Source organism: Arachis hypogaea, chromosome 17 (assembly GCF_003086295.3).
Source record: "Arachis hypogaea cultivar Tifrunner chromosome 17, arahy.Tifrunner.gnm2.J5K5, whole genome shotgun sequence".
Lineage (NCBI taxonomy): Eukaryota > Viridiplantae > Streptophyta > Magnoliopsida > Fabales > Fabaceae > Arachis > Arachis hypogaea.
This window is the reverse complement of record NC_092052.1, coordinates 2251974-2273559: the sequence shown is the minus strand read 5'-3', so window position 1 is coordinate 2273559 and position 21586 is coordinate 2251974. Positions and strand designations below refer to the sequence as shown.

The 21586-nt window shown below is 29.9% G+C and overlaps 3 protein-coding genes across 3 annotated transcripts; 1 reads left to right on the top strand and 2 right to left on the bottom strand.

The window, feature by feature from the left end:
• Nucleotides 1–479: 479 nt before the first annotated feature.
• LOC112764274 (putative DUF21 domain-containing protein At3g13070, chloroplastic) lies at nt 480–6075 on the bottom strand. The gene is made up of 14 exons (XM_025809832.3): nt 5027–6075; nt 4466–4563; nt 4274–4367; nt 3805–3882; nt 3551–3654; nt 3189–3270; nt 2943–3082; nt 2772–2850; nt 2601–2664; nt 2166–2257; nt 1976–2041; nt 1649–1765; nt 1225–1398; nt 480–1061 (listed from the first exon to the last, which is right to left on the bottom strand). The coding sequence occupies exons 1-14, from the start codon at nt 5612–5614 to the stop codon at nt 822–824; spliced, it is 2016 nt and encodes a 671-aa protein (XP_025665617.1). The 5' UTR covers nt 5615–6075; the 3' UTR covers nt 480–821.
• A 1884-nt stretch (nt 6076–7959) lies between these two features.
• Nucleotides 7960–8838, bottom strand: LOC112766420 (heavy metal-associated isoprenylated plant protein 46-like). The gene is made up of 3 exons (XM_025812315.2): nt 8703–8838; nt 8498–8576; nt 7960–8351 (listed from the first exon to the last, which is right to left on the bottom strand). The coding sequence occupies exons 1-3, from the start codon at nt 8706–8708 to the stop codon at nt 8209–8211; spliced, it is 228 nt and encodes a 75-aa protein (XP_025668100.1). The 5' UTR covers nt 8709–8838; the 3' UTR covers nt 7960–8208.
• Nucleotides 8839–15418: 6580 nt separating this feature from the next.
• LOC112765763 (uncharacterized) lies at nt 15419–18706 on the top strand. The gene is made up of 4 exons (XM_025811620.1): nt 15419–16019; nt 16123–17115; nt 17207–17379; nt 18500–18706. Exons 1-4 carry the CDS (start codon nt 15419–15421, stop codon nt 18704–18706), a joined length of 1974 nt encoding a protein of 657 aa, XP_025667405.1.
• Nucleotides 18707–21586: the final 2880 nt, after the last annotated feature.

Sequence of the window (21586 nt, the reverse complement as noted above, 5' to 3'; positions counted from 1 at the left end):
TACTCTAAACCAAACACACATGAACATTTTTTAATATTGGTTATGTTAACAATTTATATATGATCATAGTTTTACTGCTGCACAGCTAGCTCTGCAATATGAACACCAAATAGTTGTTGGATTTGGATACCAGTAAGTAAAACGACAAAGAAATAATAATAACATAAGACTATATTATATAGCAACCTAGGCGGGGGATCCACACGGAAACAAAGACCTTTTTCTTTTAAGGGAGATAAACTTTGACTCAATATCTCAATGAGCATTTTGTCATACTAAAATATTGATATTCAAGCACGTTTTGTTCTCTCTATTCAATATAATTCTAGTGATACTTTTAGATACTTTGCTATATTTTAGTTGCACCATTTTGGGATGTTAAGATTAACTTTGCTCGAATCTGTTTTCATGCAACACAAAGTTTCAACATTTTCACTTGATTCTACCGTTTAGCACTACAAAGTTTCAACACAAACTAATTCATGAAAAATTTCACCTGAGTTTTCTTTTGGAGGTACATTGACATTAAATGTGCAAAACAATTGATAAAGGAGTTAAGTAGAAGAAGATCAATCCCTCATTATGATGATGATCATCACACCCATGATTTCAAAACTTGCAAAAAGGGCTAATCTCAATTGAGTTACAAGGCTTATTGGTGTAAACACCCCCCATTCCCTTTTGAACAAAATTATGAATGTGTTCACATTATTGATTCTCATTTTCAATATGTACCTTCCCATCTTACATGGTGTTGCAAAAATGGCACCAAAACATGCCAAATAGATCTAAAGAAGAACAAAAAATGAAAAGAGTGAACCTTAATCTCTGTCAGAATTTTCCTGATCATCTATATACTCGCTAGAAATCTCGTGCTGCGGTCTCTTCGCAAATGCATCTCCATCGTAATCTGCATCGTCCGAGTCCTCACCATTATTCCATTTTCTCTTCACAATTTTAGGGACAAAGTGAGTTACTTCTTTGGCCTCCAGCATCTCATCCTCACCATTTATCCTTTCGAACCGAACAGCGCTCACTTTTCTGGCATTTCCAGCTAGTATCTGCAGCAAAATACAAAATAGTTGCAAAATAGACCTACCGGGTGAAAAAAATTACTATAGTTTTGCAGTATCATTGAACTTGCTTATTTCCACACACTCTAAATTCGATAAACACAAGCTAAGATTTTGAGTGAGAATCTTCAGGCAGCAACAAATTGATTACCTCGAGTTTAAAAATCTGGTTCTTCTCTTTCGAGTCCTGGTTGTCAGACTTGGTCTCCTCATTATCATCATCTTCATCTTCTCGTTCAAGAGACACTTTGATCGATTCACCTGTCCTTGGGATGTATCCAAATGTTTCGCATACAAAGCCTGACACTGTCTCGTATTGATGACCCTGAAATAGTAGCAGCAACTTATATATATTAAGAGACCTGAAATTCTAAAACAGATTTACCATACTGCTAATAAGCACATTTAAGCTTTAGTCACCAAAAAAATAATAGTTTAAGCTTTTAAAAGAATTGGTTCATACCAATTATATTCTAAGTTCTAATGTGAAATCCCCAAACTATTTAATCTTTTGTTTTAGACCTATTAACAAGTTGAGATGCTGAAGATAAATATGTAAAACAAAAGTAAAGAACCTCTGGCATCTTGATGTTCAAATCTTCAGAGAGCTGATCAATAGATGTGTTTGCATCAACGTCAAATACGCCCTCAGCTCGCATTACTATGTAACCAGTTTTTTTCTGAATCTCCTCCTGTAGAATCACCCCGAAAGTACATAAAGAAGTTTTCTTATGGTAAATCAGCATCTCATCATTAAGCAGCAAAGAGTTGTGGCCATAAAGATTTAAACAAGTAAGAACTACAAAAAGCTAAAGGCTAATAATAGCCTACATATAATGCGAGAAATGCGTAATAAGCCACTAATATCTGAATCGAGTGCAATGACTTATACTAAGCCTTACCTTTGAGTCATTTTCATCAAAGATTTCACCAACAATTTCCTCAACAACATCTTCAAGAGTTACAATCTGTAAATAGAAATATATATATAGATTCCGTAAGCATCACAAGGTGAAGACTTCTAGAACTTATATGCAGATTAGAGAGAGTATGTATTGGGGTTGGCTGGATTCGGGAGTTGTGTGCACATACCCCCACAGTTCCGCCATACTCATTAAGTACAACAGCCATGTGAACCTTCCTGATTCGGAACTCTCTAAGAAGATTCCAAACGGACATTGAATCTGAAAATACCAGTAACAACTAATAAGAATGTATTCACCAAACACTCTAAATCAATAAAACAGATATAAGTGTGTTGCTATCAAACATAACCCAATAGCTTCATAAAACCACAAATTGACTGATTTACACTAAGGATGAGATTTACATCTCAACTACCATTTTCATAACACTCAAAATGTTATAAGCAAATATAGCACGAAGTCATAATATAATTTCAAATGAACTACCGAATTTAAAATGTAAAGACGGTTCAAAATTAAATCATATGATTAAACCTACTGAACTTGTTTGTGTCTATCACCTCTAGTATATTTTGTGCGAACACAAGATAGAATAAGTTACCGGGTACGAAATATGCAGGCTTGTGAGCCATATCTCCAACTGTAGTACTTTCTAGCAAATCGCCCTTCAAAACCAAACAGATTATAATTCTGCAAACTATGAGATTGGGGGATAACATTAATAGGCAAAGCACTTATAATTAACAATAAGTAAGAGAGAAAATCTCCCAACCTTCTTAACATAATCCAACAGATCCATTGCATATGCTATTCCCGTTATATTATCAACACGTTGCTCAAAAACAGGTACCCTATTAAACATATCCAGTTACCACATTGGTAACAAAACTCTTTGTAGTTTGAACTATCATTGCAAATTTGAAGGCCGAGAATAATTAAATACCTCGAGTACTGATGTGTGACCCACAAATGATGAAAATCTACAAGGCTTAAACTTCCATCAATTGCAACAACATCAACAAGTGGCGTCATAACCTCTCTCACATGTGTGTCTTTTATTTCCAATACATTTTCAATCATATCCTGTAATTATATATATATACTCATCATATAAATGGGAAAAGACTGAATTTTGAGGGAAAAAAATGGACCAAAGTGCAATTAGAATATTAAACCCAAAATCCATTACCTGTTCCTCTTCCTCTATTGCCCCACTTAATTCTGCACCCCTTAGCATCAATTTTAGTTCCTCTTCAGTTACATAAGGCTCACTGGTAAAGTAAACAATGATGGTTTAGTCTATTGTCGACAATGATTGCTCCAACAAGTGTGCATGCCGTTTCAGAAATATCATAATTTCCAGATTAAAAGTCAAATGGAGTTATCATGGAGTATAGATGCAAATAAAAGAACACCATTCCTGTGACGAAGGGACTAAAATTTTGCATACAAACTAAGATTAGATGTCACGAAACTTCAAAAAGACGTAAAAGAAGTAATAGATACAATATGATAAGAAAAGATTAATTCCTAGATATCTTTCAAGCAGACCTTCTTCCTTTTAAGCCGAGCATTTTCAGCATCCCCATTGAAAGATAAGTAACAACTCTCCCCACAGGATACAATACCAAGGAAAGCCATGCCACTGGCCTGACCTAAAGACATTATAATCAATATTTGTTATAGAAAGAATTTGAAAAGAAGCATGAAAACAGAAAACATGCAAAATAAACACAAATGCTTAAATCAGGAACATTTCTGCTCACAAAGATTATAGAAGAAAGGGCAAAAAATTTACAACATACCACAAACCGAGCCACCTCTGTGGCATTATGCACTGCTATACTTTTTGGAGTGATTTCAGTGAGAAGCAAAATTGCAACCTTGTTTAGTTACAAAAGAAACAAAAAAAAAAAAAAGAAACAATGAGATGTTATGAGGGAAAAAGGAGCGCAAAACAAGGTGCATTTACAGATATTATACTTAAAAAGAAGTAAGAGGAAACATGAATAAGAGACGGTTTTTGAATATAGCATCCAATCCTTTACACAAAGAAGTTTTTTCCTTTGATTTTTATAGAATTTTGAAAAATTAGTTTGTAATCAACAGTTAACTAGTTTAAAGTACAGTGAGTAGGCATAGTGAAAGAATGGACCCGGAGGATATGAGTTTCCTATTATCAGATCTATGCATAAAAACCATTTAAGCTCGTTTGGAATCCTGGGAAAGATTCCTCAAACATTGAAGAAAGAATAAATAAATAAATAAACATACAGTCATCACTCCTGTTGCTGCACTGACACCAGCTTCCCCAAACATTGCTGTTGCAGCATCTGTAACCAAGGCAGTTGCCGCAATATTCACAACACTGAGTACAACATAATAGCCTAACATTAAAAATATATCATAACTAAGACTAAAGAAAATGGATATTTATCACTACTAAGAACAATGAGGGGGAAATACGTTGTGCCGATAAGTATTGTTGTAAGAAACCGAGTAACATCACTCCGAAGCAATCTGAAGACGCCATTTTCTGACTCTTTTTCAGCCAATTCACGAACCTTAGATATTGTCATCAACAATGATCAGACTTCAAAGCTCAAACCACAAGCAGAAACAGTGTTCAAAAGGAATAAAAAAATCTTATGATAAAAAAAGGCATTCATATAAAAAGAACTATATGCCCTCTTCAGACAGTTAAGAGGCACTGTTGTATTCATTCATAAACTATACAGCCAAACCAGTAATACAATCAAATATTGATATTTTGATAGACTTTAACTAGCATTCTACTCCAATGGCTTCCAAGTTACTTAAGCTCCACTTTGCCTCCTACATTTGTGGCCTTAGGTTTTTGACATTGGCACAAAGAGATGCATATAAAGTAATGTATACCTAATATTGTGTTCTTGTGTCAAATCTTGCCAAACATGTAGCTCAATAACTTCTAGAACCATATATCGCATAAATGAAAACCAAATAAATCATAATGTGAGAAGCAAACAGATAGAGAAGGGAACATACCTTCCAAGGCCAAAGTGTAGTAATTGAAGTCTCTGCCATAGAGAAGAATGCTGAGAGCCCCAAAAGGATTGCTAATATCAACCCCTGCTCCTTAAATATACGAAGAACCTGCAAGACCTTAGGCCAAGTGTTCCTAAGCAAGAGTATGCTCTGTCCAATAACACCATAACCAGCATTCACTACACCTTCGACGGCGGAAACTCGCGGGCATCCAAACACCAAAACCCCACAAACTGCTGCAGCCAGAATCACCCCACTCTTCATCAATCCCTTTACAAAATTCAAATTCACTTTGGAAACAGCATTTTTCTCTTGAAAACAGTCATTGCCACTACTTGCCAAACACCTCAAGCTAGCTCTACCAAACAACCTTCTATCATCTTTCGTATAACTAGAAACCATAAAAAAGCTTCCAAAACTACAAGGGTCAAAACAATTTGACACCAAGGGACAAGAAGGGTATCTATCTTTTGTGGAAACAACTCTGATTGGAACTCTCTTTGTGCGATTGTAGTGTGCAATATAAGGTAATCTAGAACAGCCGGTGAGGAACACTTTGTGACCGATAACCAATGATTCAAGTGCCATCCCCAAACAAATTTCATAACAAAAATAAAAACTTAAGAACACCCCACTAATCAAAATCAAATTTTGATGCGAAACAACTTGAAAAACTTCCCAAATGAATCAAAACAAATATATCTAAATTGTTATGATATGCAACCAAAAAGAAGGTTATGTTATGCAACAACCTAGAAAAATTGGGAAAAATAAAAGCGAATAAGAACAGAACAGAAAACACAATATAAAGGAAAAAAATTTCTCCTTTCTTTGAATGTTGGGGTTCTATTGGAAGTAAATTGTGGAATTTGAAGAATGGGGGTGTGAAATTAGGGTTCGAAAGTATGAGAATTGAGGTTTCAAGCAAAGTTGGGAGCTTTGTCTTTGTTAGCTGAGTTCGTTCGCCACAGCAAGTGGCAGCTTTGGTTGGTGGACTTCGGAAGCTGATTCTGCTGATTTTAGTTTTTTCCTTTTTTTAAAAAAAAAAAGATTTATTTTTTAGTAGAGATTTTTTAAATAATGAAATTTGAAATAACACTTGATTTGAAATTATGTATGGAAAAATTAATTTTCTTATATAGTAAACAACTAATTATCTGATAGTATATTATTATGTTAATAAATAATTAACATGGAAATATTCTTTGGACAAAAAAATAAACTGAAAATATTTATATTATTATTTAATAATATTATATAGTATCAAAGTATTAAAAATACTATATTTTTAAGCATCATTTTACGACTAACAAATGTGATAATATATATAAAAAAATATTATGTTACACATCAAAAATTAATTATTATGTATTTGTATAAACATATATGTTATTTAATTTATTTTTAATGTATTTTTTATATTTTAATATATATTTTATATAAATAATTAATTAAGTGACTAAATGGCTGATTTTTTATGATAATCAAGAGTGATAAACTTTATTTCTCCACTATTATACTTGAAAGTAATGCGATCATATATGATTCTAAATGATTTAAGAGTAATAACTCAATTAAAATCTTTTTTTGGAGTACTAAATATTATCTTATAAAAAGTACTTATATCATGTTATCATTACATATAAAGATTACTTTTTACCTATGGTATCAATTCTTATATTGAATAACGATTTTTTGGGGGGACAAGCAATGTAATTAACGTTTTCGGGATGCTAAACAAAGTGGTTTTACATAAATCAAATCTTGAATTATTGCATAGAAAACGGACATGATAGGGATCAAGATCAAAATTCCATGTTTATTGAAGAGCATAGTCTTCTATATTGCTATGTACCCGAAAAGAAATAATTGTTCCGCCAAGGAAGCAGAGAAATTTCCAATTAATTAGGAAACAACAAAGACGAATTGAACTGCAGCAGCTATAACAGAATATGCCCATATGCCATTCAATATATAGTTCTTAGAAATTTGGAGAGGATGGTGACGCTTTTTATTTTAATATTTTTTTTATTGGGCTTCCAATGATGTTTTTAAATAATGGTCACTCTCAAATTTGTATTTTAATATTAAAAAATTTTAAATTTTAATTCGGATCCTTCGATTTGTTTTATAATAAAAAAATTTATTTCAACACATCGAACTTTTTTATTTGTGCACTATAAAATTTGACCCTTAGATTTTTCTATTTCTCTAAATCTAAAGGTCCGATTTGTTATTTTTTTTTTCAAAAATAAATATTATTTTATTAATATAAAATAAAAGTGTTTCCATAAAGAAGTACAAAAGAATTGGGTATTCCCATTTATCACCGGCTGTGACTGAAAGACTAAGAGTTTAAAGAAGAGTAGAAGTAAGAGTAAAGAAAAAATAGCATCTATCAGAAAAAAATAAAAAATAATAAAATCCATATCAAAGAAAAACATACTAGTTATTCAGGATGATAAATCACGCACAATCTTTTTTCATATAAAAAAAATTAGTCACATGGTGAGTAGTGACTATGCACAAATAGAGGTAGATATTGTATTATTTTTAAGTTAATTTATATAATGTATATAATTATGGTTAAATAAATTTTAAAATTTAATTTTATTTGTTAAATTTTAATAATTAATAAAGACATGTAGCGATAAGATAGATTAGGGTATAAATTTTTACTATTCACAGATAAGAGCAGAACAGAGAACAAATTCTATACAAACCATTAGCTAAAAGACGAGGTAGAGTTAGATAGGACAAAAATATGCTCTTACCCAACCTGTCCTGTTGCCACAAGTAATAAAAATGCATTTCCATATATCTTGGTTTTTTGGGGAAAAAAAATGTAACATTACTTGAAAAGTTTGCTTCATGCTTTCATATTTTCTTGTTCAATCTCACATCTGTTATGTCTGCTTTTACAACAATTTAAATGAATGTTAATAAAAAGAGATCACCCTTTTAATAAACATATATATGAACGTAACATTAGACGATTTACATTTCATGTTGTTACAATATTACACTTCACACTTCAGAATCTAAGCTCACGGCTATATCAATTGGAAGAAGAAGATGAAAATATCATAAACGAACAAAATAATATAAGATATAGAATGAAGCCACTAATTAAGGTTGGCAATGAAGTTGAGATTATACTAATATACCAGACATACATGAGTCTAATCAAGCTTGGACACATTAACTAGTTTAGCAAACTTAAGCTTGTTCCTCAAATCTTGTGTCACTTGAGCTGCATCAACTCCTTCTCCTATAATCTCCACTCGATCTTTACCATCTCTTATAAACTTAACTGCCGTCACACCTATGTATGATACAGATCAACATATTCAATAATTGAAAATATTTTTATATGAAGATTATATTTATATATATAATTGAAATTTAAATATATATTATATTAAACAACATATATATAAGTAAAAAAAAGAATTGTGTTGTATGTGATACCTTCTGCAGTGGTGCATATGGTCAAGACCTTCTTCTTGCATTTGGTACAGTTTAATGGCACCTCAATCACAATCTTTTGCTGCAAACCATTATATGTATATTCATCATGAAAAGATAAATTTTTTCTAGAATTGAAATAGTAGGGAAAAAAAAGAAAAAGAAATTCAATGAAACGATAATTAATTTAAGAGATTCCCTTAATTACCTTCATATTATATGTCCTCAAGATTGAACTAAGTTATAAAATGATGATAATTGAGGCAAGATTCTTGTTGATTAGATGAGAAGAATGAGGCATGATTGTACCCTTATATATAGAGAAGCATTTAAATAACTTGTTGGCAAAAACGTACAGTACTTAATAATTTCACAAATGATTTTGACTTCAACAAATTTAAGGAACGTTAATTAGGATCCAGATTTTATGGATTCAACGCGCTTCTCTCATGTACCATGCATATACATTCATTCACTTTCTATTCAAAAAGAAGAAAGAAAGTGAAAAGTCAATGTGATTTGAGTCAACTCATCACTGGCTCACATGTGTGTATGATGCACTGTGACTGATAATAAAAGAAATGAATAATGTTATACCACAAATTTTAATCTATTCCTTCAATTTGGTACACTCTAAATAGAAATGTCAAACACCCATGCATTTAAAAAAAGAAAGCATGTAGTTAGTAAGTAATTCACGTAATTATCAAGTGAATTCCTTTTGACATAGTTAATATTTAATTAATAAGATTCTTTCCTATGTAATAACAGAATTCCTTTGAAAATCTCAAGTTGCAGTGCTTAGCTTCAAGAGTTATTCTAGAGTGTTCTTGTATACGGATCATTTTAACTAATTTAAATTTAATTTGTGAAATAATTAATTCATTTGTTCGTTTAATTAAGTGTTGAATGTTTAAATTCTACTAGTTTATATATAGGGTAAGTACGATTTTGGTCCCTAAAGTTTTGTGCCAGAATTGAAATCGTCCCTCTTCTAATTTTGGATTTAAAATAGTCTTTAAAGTTTTTTTTTTCGTATTAAAATCGTCCTTTTAAATAAAATTTTTTGTTTTATTCCTAAACTACCCCTATTCCTATTTTAATAATAAAAATTATAAAATTAAAAAAAAAAAAGAAAACGCGTATTGGGGGGAGAGGGAAGAAAATGCGTTTGTGGGGGGAGAAGAAAAGGGTATACGAAGGGGGAGGGGAGGGGAGGGGAGGGGAAGGGGGACGGCGCCGGGGAGCCTCCATCGTCGCCGTCGTGACCTCGTCGTCGCCGCCGCCTCCTCCAGAACTCTGATGATGATGACGATGAAGGGGGAAGGGAAGCCGCCGTCCCGCCGCTGCAGTCTCGCCGTCCCGCCGCTGCCTCTCTTCTGTCCAGATCAACTGCGACCCTCTCTTGTCCTTCTCTTCTTTTCTATCTCGGATCTCCTCGAATTAGAGCTCACCGCCGCCGTTCACGCATACTCCTCTGTTGATTTGAATTTCTTCGAACCAGATCTCTTCTTTGTGCTTTGAATTTCTGATTTGGCTTTGTATTTCTCTGTTGATTTGGTTTTGTACTTGAATTTGTTAATTTGTTACTTGAATTTCTGTTTCTCTGTTTCTGTTTCTGTTTGGGGGTGGGGGGAAGGGGGAGACGAGGAGGGGAAGGGGACGTGGGAGACGAGGAGGGGGAGGGGACGCGGGGTGGGGGGAAGCGGGAGGGGGAAGGGGAAAGGGGGAGGGGGACGGCAGCGGCGTTGGTGGTGGTGGAGTGGTAGTGGGTGTTGTTGATGATGATGATGGTGATGATGATGTTGATAATGGTGGTGGAGTGGCAGTTGGTGGTGGTGATGGTAAAAGAAGTAATTATGTTGGTAGTAGTGAGGGTATTTTTGTCCAAAAAAAATCAAAAGGACGATTTTAATACGAAAAAAACGTTAAGGACGATTTTAAATCCAAAATTAGAAGAGGGACAATTTCGATTCTAGCACAAAACTTTAGGAACCAAAATCGTACTTACCCCTTTATATATTAACCAACAACAAAATGTTAGATAAAACTCAAATCTACATAAAATTAATCTTTAATAATCTATTGAATTAAGAAATATTGTAGCCAATAAAAAAATATGCATTTTTTTTATATAATGATACATGAAAAAAGTGATGCAAAAATATTATTTTTCTGTTTAAATTATCAGAAAATGATAAGGTTTTGCATTATTTTTTGGGGTGACGTTGTTGCTTAGTTCATATTAAATGAATTGATGATGTCATCATTAACCGATTCTTACGCCATGAAAGCATGCATGATAACTGTTACTCTGGCAGCCATGCTCATGCAGCCCTCATTCTCACCTTATATATAATAATTCTATACATTTATATTATTCATTCAAATTAGAGGTCACAACTATATATAATAATTAATAAGATATATAATGTAAAAAAGATGTATATATTCTCTTAATTCTGTAATAATAATAATAATAATAATAATAATAATAATAATAATAATAATAATAATAGAGCAGTTGGTAATCAAAATATATGCTAGCTTAAGATTTTTATAAGACAAAAAAAAACTGCATAACAATTGATGATGCTAAAGTATGTTGTTTCCTTAGAGCTTAGGTATTGCTAAGTCAAACTTTAGTTTAATAATTTGGCCACATGCATTGTTGCTAACCATCGAATCATTTATAATTACTATAATAATAGCATACAACATGCATAGTGTGATCTTTATCAGATTATGTTCACATTCTTTCTTGTATATATTTGTCAATTTTTCTCTTCTTCCAAAATTATTACAGATTAAATATTTTTCAATCAAATAATACTTTTTCATATATTTAAATTTTTATAAATAAAACTTACTTAATTGAACCATGACAAGACCTAATTCAGGGTTTTTATATTGATTTAATAATCTTCGCTATTGGATGGTATATTTGTATTATTAATGACAAATAATATAGCATTTAAACTAAAATGACTACAACGGGTTTTGGTTGACCTTTAAAATGATGAATTTTTTATAGAGTAATTCTCCGTATACAAGTGATTTTTAATACAAGTCATATAAGTCATTTATATTTACATCGTTTTATGTTTTTTTTGTGCTTTCTTCTTTCTTTGTGTCTCTTTTTTTTCTTTTTCGTAATTTTTCTCTCTCGTGTTCTTCTATATTTTTTTTTAGATTGTCTCTGTCATGTGCTTCATCCTTAACCAGCAAAACATTAAAAAATTTCAAAAAGAAATATATTGTCTCCTCCTATATTGGATGTATTTCTTAAATCCTTTTGGTGTATTTATATAATCCTTTAAGTGTATTTCTGTAATCGTTTGGTTTATTTCTGTAACTATTTGGGTGTATTTCTGTAATTCTTTGAATGTATTTCTGTAATCGTTTGAGTGTATTTTTGTAATCGTTCGGGTGTATTTCTGAAGTTCTATCATCTTCAAAACAATTTCAAAGCTTGATTTCAGAAACTATGAAAATAAAAAAAAAAAACAGAAGGAGATCGAAGGCAAAGAGAGAACGCTTTTCCATACAAATCATACAAGTCATTTATATTCACGCCGTTTTCACGTTTTTTTTTGTGCCTCTTTTTCTTCTTCTTATTTCTCCGTGCTTCCTCTTCCTCTTCTTCTTCTTGTTCTTTCTCTGTGTCTCTTCTTCTTCTTTTTCGTAAAAAAGGAAACGAAGATGAAACACGCGAAGATGGTTCAGTAACGCGCGTGTTAAGCCCAACTTGTAAGACTTGTAAACAAAAATGACTTGTATGTGTAGCACTCCTCTTTCTTATATGTTCACACTGTATAATAAATTATTAATATATAGTGTATATAACTACTATATGAGGAAGCGAAGCCCAAGAGTAAGAAATAAAGAACAAGTCACGTGATCTTATTATTTTATGCTCCTTTATTTTAAATTTCTATCATTATTATTATTCTAATTTGTCATAAAAATAAACTCTAACCTAAACTTTTTTTTAAATTCGTTAGTTAATAAGTCATGAATTCTAACACATGCTTTTTTCATATATAATTACTGATTATTATTGGAAAGGCTGAGTAGTGAATCATTCAAAACTTGGTGTGTTATTATACATAATTTCTAAAGACAACACAAAATTTGCATTAGGAGCAGCTTTTCATGATACTTATTATAAACCTTATTTGTAATCAATATATACAAATAACTAACACAAATCTGCCATATATATATATATATATATATATATATATATATATATATATATATATATATATATGTAACCGTCAAATTTATTGTTAGATTTAATGTTGACTGTTAGCAGCGATAGATTTATTGATGAATTTGGCATTATATATATGAAAAATTCTATATAAACTATGCATAGCGTATACTAAAAATTAGTTATTTATATAAAATATATGTTAATAATGTTATAATAAAAAATATATATTAAAAATAATTTAAATAATATATTCATTCATACACAAATATATATTAGTTGATTTAGTAATTGATTTTTTTGTGTGTACATAACATTGTTATAAACCACTTAATGGAATTGTGACTATTATTTGTAATGATTTTATAAAATTTAAACATCAACAACATTATATTCCAAAACTCATACTCATAGTATAGTGTACTTTTCAATATTTCTATAAGCGTCAATTTTAATTTATGAAAAGAGTATTTCAAATGATTTTATAATAATATAAAGTTTTATGAATATAATCTACAATGCATAATTTCTAATAATTCTACGTCTAAGCTCAACAGATCCAAAAAAAAAAAAGGATTGAGATTGTGGGAGTAGTAACAAGCTAATTAAAGAGTAGGGAAGCTGGGTAAGGATTTAAGAAGTGGAAGAAACTGAGTTGAAGAGTTCAAATCTTCGAAAAGAGAGGGGTTTTTTTTTTCTACTTTGGGATATCCTTTTTATTTTTTTTCTTCTTTTCAATTTTTTTTCCCTTCAAGAAAGCCTCTTGAGCAGCTTTAAGCTGTCCTTTTGTGATCAAATTACTTCACTTAAACTTTTAAATTGATAAAAGAAAAGGTGAAAACTCAGCTACAGTCGATTTCACATTTAGTTAAGGGAAACGAAGCATGCCTTATAAGGGTGTGATACCTCTCCCTTTCTTGACGAGTGAGTGTGGGGGGTTTCGACTATCATCCCTATCGTAAAGAACAAAACTGTGAAGCCTTGTGTGCTAAAGCGGACAATATCGTGCTAGCGGGTGGTCTGGGCTGTTACAGCGTGAAGTCGACTGCAACTGAATTTCCACATAATTATATTTATATATATATAAATTCGTTTTAAATGGATGTTGAATTAAAGACCTCTCACTAAATACAAAAAATCTTTAGCCACTAAGAGAAGATCATTAATTGATAATTTAATACATTTTTTTTATATATAAAAGTCAGTTCTATTTTAAATTATCATCAAGTTATATAATAATATTGTATTTTTTTGATAACCTGCAGATAGGATCGGATACACACGAATTAAGAGCAGGTAGGGTTAAAATTGAGATATTCTTTTTTTTTTTACCAAAGATAAGAGACTCGAACCCGCAACCTCTTAATTGAGTATGGGGAGACTATGCCATTTGAACTATCACTCATTGGCAAAATTGAAATATTCTCAACCTGAAAAAAAAAGTAGGATTTAATTTATACAAAAATTTTAAGATAAAATAAGATTGAATTTATATAAAAATTTCAATTCGCAGATAGAATTAGAATTTGGATCCAAAATCTATTCTACCCTACTCATTGTCACTCGTAACTATTGAACTACTTTGGTTGTGACTGCATGTGACGTCGGAAAGATGTGAGACTAGATTATTAGGCTAAAAAGCGTTTGAGTCACGTGTCTAAATTTAGAAACAACTCCAATTAATTTTCTCTTTCCTGACTACATTTTTTTGTGAAATAAGATTTTGGTCTTAGAAAATTATGTGTTTTTTTGTTTTAATCTAGTAAAATTTAAAAGGCCTATATTTTATTTAAATAAATATAAAAAATTAATTTTTAATTTGTCAATATTAATAATATTTTTTATTATTATAAAAATATTTTTTAAAATTCATTTTATGAAGGATTTAAAGTTAAGATCTAGAGCTTAAAATTTAAAATAAAAGAATAAATTTTTAAAAAAATTAACTAAAAATAATTGATTTTTTAGTTTGTTTATTTTTTATTTTGCTATTAGTTTGTTTTATTAAATGTTAATATAATATCATATTAGCATTTAAAATTTATCATATCAGTATTTAATAATTAACAGAACAAATTAAAGATAGAAATTAAAATAAAAACTTTTTAAATTTTATTATATTAAAATAAAAAAAAATTATGAGAACCAAAATAAAATAAAATAAAAACATTTCTACGAATCAAAAACTTATTTAAGCTTTTTTATTTAAAAAAAAAAAGAGTTACGAGCTTTTCGAAAATGTCATTGAAGCTTCTCATCCAGGTTCATTTTTTTTTGTTATTGTAAAAAATCTGGTGTAATGCCTCAATATTGGAAGTGTGGGTGTTTTGCAAAACTATGACGGCGGGAGAATTCGCACTCTGCGAATTGTCAGGAGCAGATTCTGTCTGCCACAGCCATGAGGACAATACGCAAAGGGCGGATTGTAATTTTATAATATTTAAGGAACAATACACAGTCTGCGTATTGTGTTTTTTAATATTAAAGGGACAATACACAGTCTGCGTATTGTCAATACACAGACTGCGTATTGTCAATCCACAGACTGCGAATTGCATAAACACAAATTGCGTATTGTTAATCCGCAAATTGCGTATTGTATTTTCGTAAATAAAAAATTATAATTGAGGTACTATAAAAGGAGGAATGGTATTAGGTTGATTGAGTGTGAGAGTGTTTTATTTTTTTGAGAATGTAAAAGTATAAAAATGGAGAGAGGTATTAGTTTGAAAATGTATTATAATGGTCAAATCTTTCCCCAAACATCTGAGGGTGTGAGTTTTGTTTGTGAGAATCCACGTGATATTGTTATTCCTTTTGCAATAACATACGAGGAATTTAAGAGCATACTTTGTCAATGTGGTGATAATCAAGTATTAAAGAGAGTCGTTAATATTTTTTATAGACAGCCTGTTTTAGTGTTCGGTGGTTTCGTTCAGTTTCAAATGATGAATGTGGTTGACGAAGGAAGTATGCAAGGAATGTTTTCGATCTACCAACAAACACGGGCACAAGTGTCTATTCTCGAATTGTATGTTGAGTTTGAAAAATTAGTTGAGGTTGATTTACCGGAGGCTAACATCGACTGGACTGTTTATAACAGTGAAAGCGAAGAGGAATTTGAGGGCACCTACCATATTGTTGGTCCAACTGAAGAAGTGGGTGAAGATGATATAATAGTTGAGTCTAACGTAGCAGATGTGCCAAATGCACTGGCGAGCCAATATCCATCTAGAGAACCTTCTTTCATGCACGCCTTGGATGTAGACGCTATGAATGCACCAAAATTTCCTGAATATATCAATTCAAGTAAGCAGTTATTATTATTATTATTATTATTATTATTATTATTATTATTATTATTGAATTGTAAAGCAATAGTTAGAATTATTTGTTGTTGTTATTGCTGTAGATCCTGTTGTTGTTTCGGACGGTGAATTTGTTGTTGGCATGGAATTCAGTTCTAGAGAGACTGTTATTGCAGCAATTAAAGATTATACCATTCGCAGGGGAGTGGATTACCAGGTGTGTGAATCTGAGCCAACGACTTTTTATGCTAAGTGTGTACAATACGGAACAAGTTGCGATTGGCTTATTAGAGCTAGTCTTATTAAGAGAAAGTTTTGTTGGGTTGTAAGGCGATACAATGGTAGTCACACATGCACTAGAACTAGAATTTCTCAAGATCATGCCAAGCTAAATTCAGACATGATTGCAGAGGTGATAAAGCCATTGGTTGAAGCTGATCCATCTTTGAAAGTGAAATCAATAATTGCTGAAGTGCAGTCAAAATTCAATTATACGACAAGTTACTGCAAAACATGGCTCGCGAAGCAAAAGGCAATTGCAAACTTTTTTTGTGGTTGGGAAGCTTCTTATGAAGCTTTGCCGTCGTGGTTTGAAGCAATGGTACAAAAAGATCCATCAGCAGCAGTCGAGATTGAAAATGCACCAGCATACCAAGGGGATGAGGTAGTCCATGAGGTAAGGATACTGACGCGGGTATTTTGGAGCTTTTATCCTTGCATCAGAGCATTTAGGAGCTGCAAGCCAATCGTACAGGTGGATGGGACACATCTGTACGGGAAATATAAAGGAGCTCTACTAGTTGCAGTTTCTCAGGATGACAATGGCAATATTGTGCCTCTTGTATTTGCCGTTGTTGAGGGTGAGACTTCTGATGCATGGCACTTCTTTCTTACTCATTTACGCACACATGTGGTGACTCGAGATGGTGTTGGGCTTATCTCTGATCGTCACGACTCTATTACCTCAGCAATAGCTCGTAGTAATGGATCATGGGAACCTCCAAGAGCTATCCGAATGTTTTGTGTTAGGCACATATCATCTAACTTTTTGAGGAATTTCAAGGCACCGTATTTACAGAAGCTGATAGTCAATATGGGTATGTAGATTATTGTGAAATTAAGTCGTATTTGTTTTTACAAGGCATATAGCATCCATTTTATTGATTTTGTTTTGTTGGTTATTTACAGGCTATTGTAGGACTGTGCGTGAATTTAATGTGCAGTATGCAAGATTGCGTGAACGTGGTGAGGCTTACACGCGATGGCTTAATCGAATCCCACGACAGCAATTTGCTTTGGCATTTGATAATGGATATCGTTGGGGTCATATGACCACAAACCTAGTGGAGTGCATCAACGGAGTACTGAATTTAAATATTCATATTTAAATTAAATTTGAATTTAAAAAATTAACTCTTATTTAAATTTATTATATTTAGATATTTATAAAAAATATCAAATATCTTTAACATATTTAAAATATATTTAAATTAAAAAATATTTTAAATCAAACTTAAATATATATTTAAATACATATTAAATTAACAATTAAAAATATTTTCAATTTTAAATATATATTATGACTATAAATATATTCAAATTCAAAGTTAGATATATAGTTAAATTCGAAACATGTTTAATTTATATTTAAATTTAAATTATTAATATATATTTACTCAATTTTAAATAAATACCGAAAATCAACCAAAATGTAATTAACGACATTTTCTGGACTGTATTTTATTTCAAAAAATATATAATTTGAAATTATAAATATGTATTTTCATACTTTTAAATTTTATTCAAATTTAAATTTAAATATTTAATTAAAACCAAAATATATTTAAAGTCAGATTTTAAGGTAGATTTAAATATAGATTTAAATTTCAAATATATTCAAATTCAAATTTAAATTTATAATCAAAACCAACGTAAACTTAAAGTCAAATTTAAATACATATTTAAATTTAAAATATATTTAAATTTAAATTATAAATATATATTTACATATGTTTAAATTTAAATTTAATTTTATAAACAAAGCTAAAATATAGTAACGTCAAATTTACTCATATACATAAATTCAAAATATATTTAAATTCAAATATCAATATAAAATTAAAACTGAAACATATTTAAATATTTATTTAAATTTAAACTTTCTAACATATAAATTAAATTCACAATTATATTTTATTTTCTGATTTAAATAGCCTAACTAAAATATTATATTTAAATTTAAAATATATTTAATTAGCACTAATTACTAATTAATATCATCATCATTCATCTAAATATATAATAAAGGTATAATTTTTATTTATATATTTTTTTAACTACTAATAAATAAATACTATTTAATTTAAATAACAACTATATATATTATTATCACATTATCTCTATTTCAAATAAAAAAAACACACAGTTAATCTACTAATTATATTAATAATATTTAAATAACTTACTTGTTAAAATTTGAAGAAACAACAAATTTGGCAAATGAAGACGAAGTCTGTGCAGGAGGAAACATGGAAAGATAGAACTGAAGAAGTATTAAAGAGTGGAAGGAAAGGAACGTTTGAAACTGTGGTTGTCTCTGAAAATGTTTGCAAACTGGGGACGCTTGTGTACATTGACGAGAGAGAGACGGTCAAACATCACCTTATTCACGGGCTTGCAGTTCTTTGACGCGTGTCGATCATGCATGCAATACGGGTTTTGCGTATTGTAGGGGAATACGCACTTTGCGTATTGTGCTTCCCAAAGAACGCGCCCCCATACCTCTGTTAAACACCATTTTCTCTAATATTATTGTAAATATCACTCTCTTCATCAATAATGAAATAAAAAATCCTCTCATCCATTGTATTATCCTATACACTTCGATTGATGCCTTGCTTGGTTAATGCCCCTCAAAATCCCACAATGGTTGATTTTGAATAAATTAAACTCTATTATGCCCAGGAATTTTGGAGAATAAGGTTATTAGAAACACCGATTTCTTTAGTAATAAGTTAATATTACACAACTTATTCCATAATAATTGAAACTTTGATATAATTCGGTGTATCCAAAATTTTCTACTTGCACGTGATTTGAATTATTGTGTTATTTCATGAAGATGTATGGTAACTGCATGTGTAATACTTTGATTATTCTTATTCTGGATAAATTAAACTATTATTTCAATTTTAATGTTTAGATAAAATTTTAATTTTATCTCTAATATTTTAAATATCTATTTTAATTTTAAAATTTTTTAAATAAATTTAATATTATTCTATCATTAAATTTGACTCAAATAATTAACAAAAAATATTTTACACTAATAATTATTGGCAGATTAATTTTATTTATGTATTAAAACTAAATATTATATTGACGGTTAAATATACTAATGGTTCAAATCAAATTTAATTATGGGATCGATACAATATTAAATCCATTTAAAAATTTTTAAAACTAAAATAAAATATTTAAAGGAGGCTACTTCGACAAAGACACTAAAAATGTCTCCTTTTTAAAGATGTTTATATGTGTCATGATATTGTTAGACATCTTTATTAAATCGATTAATAATTTATTTTTTAATAAACCAGAATAAAATTTATTTATTATAGCAACAATAATAAACTTAATTATCCGCATTATAATTATTAGACCCAATTTAATCGGCTCGATTTACACAATTTAAACCAAATCATGTTTAAATTTTTGATAAAAAGACAAATATATCTCTGACTTTTGTTAAACAAAAAAACAAAAAAAAAACACATGATCTAGTGGGTTATGTAAATTGGTCAATTCAACCGGATCTGATAACAATTGGATTTATTGTGATAAAAAAATCGATTTTATTATAGTTTGTTAAGAAATTCAGAAATAACGAGTTCATTAATACGTCTAATAATAATGTGACACATAAGTGTCTTTATAAAAAGACGTTTTACGCGTCTTTATAGGAGTATTCTCCATATTTAAAACATTAAAAACTAAATTAAGATTTGACCCAAATATTAAAGATCAAAATAATTTTTTATTACTTTTTTTTCTTAATTAATTAGTCATCTTTCCATTCAAATCAAGTGTAATTATTACTTATTGATCCCATTATGATAATATATTTTGGGAGCTGTCCTTCTTAGAAATTAAGTAAAAATAATGAATTTAGAATGAAAATAAAATTAAATAATTAATGAACCTGAAATATAGTTTATTGTTTACGTTTTTTTATATCTCTCATTGGCTACCTAAAGGGATTGATAAACTATTTATTTGACTATGATAAAAAATTATGAAACCAAATTAAAGTCCAAAGATAATGATAAGGGAAGGTGGTTGTATTTGAAAATAATAAAGCATTGGAGTCTAGTAGATAATCATACAGAAGTGGAAACACCTAAATTGACTGTACAAAAAAAGGGAAGAAAAAACTAATAAGGAAAATAAATTGAGATGAAAATAAATTCTATATAGTTTCAATAGAAGATACAATATATAAAGATAAAACCAATAATATAATGGTTTTTATTACAAAAAAAGTTAAATAAATTATCTTATTATTATATATGTATATAATTTATACAAAAAAAATCTTAAAACTCTTAATTGTATGAAAATAATAAAATCTTAAAACAAATGATCTTATTTTATTTATTTTTTACATGCATCATATACTTCAAATAAAATAATGTTACAATAAGTCCTTTTTTTGTGCTCTTGAGTTTCATCACAATGTTGATCAATTACTGTATCAATATATTATGTATTTTTTTACATCATTTACTAAATGATGAGTTACAATAAAATAAATATGAGTTGGAGTTCAAATTCAATGGTATTATCATGTGGTAATTCTAAGTAAATTTACACAATTTTGTTTTCTTTATAGAAAATAATTTTTATTAATCCAACCTGCCATTAAATTACAATAATCTATATATTGTCACTATTATTTGTAATGATTTTATAAAATTTAAACATCAACAAGATTATATTCCAAAACTCATACTCATAGTGTACTTTTCAATATTTCTATAAGCGTCAATTTTAATTTATGAAAAGAGTATTTCAAATGATTTTATAATAATATAAAATTTTATGAATATAATCTACAATGCATTAATTTCTAATAATTCTACGCCTAAGCTCAATAGATTCAAAAAAGAAAAAAAAAAAAATTGAGATTGTGGAAGTATAGTAACAAGCTAAAGAGTAGGGAAGCTGGGTAAGGATTTAACTATTTAAGAAAGTGGAAGAAACCGAGCCGAAGAGTTCAAATTTTTTAAAAGAGAAGTTTTTTTTTTTTTTTTTTTGGAATATCCTTTTTTTTTTCTTCTTTTCAATCTTTTTTTTTCTTCAGGACAGCCTCTTGAACAGCTTTAAGCTGTCATTTTGTAATAAAATTACTTCACTTAAAAATTTAAATTTATAAAAAGAGTATCAACTTTTGCGCTATAAACATGGTGGCAATGTGCACCTTGTTCGTAGATACCATCGAGTCGGATAGAGTTGCCAACCTTATCCGTAGTAAATAGAGTAGGGAGCGGGTTGAGTTTCAACCCTATC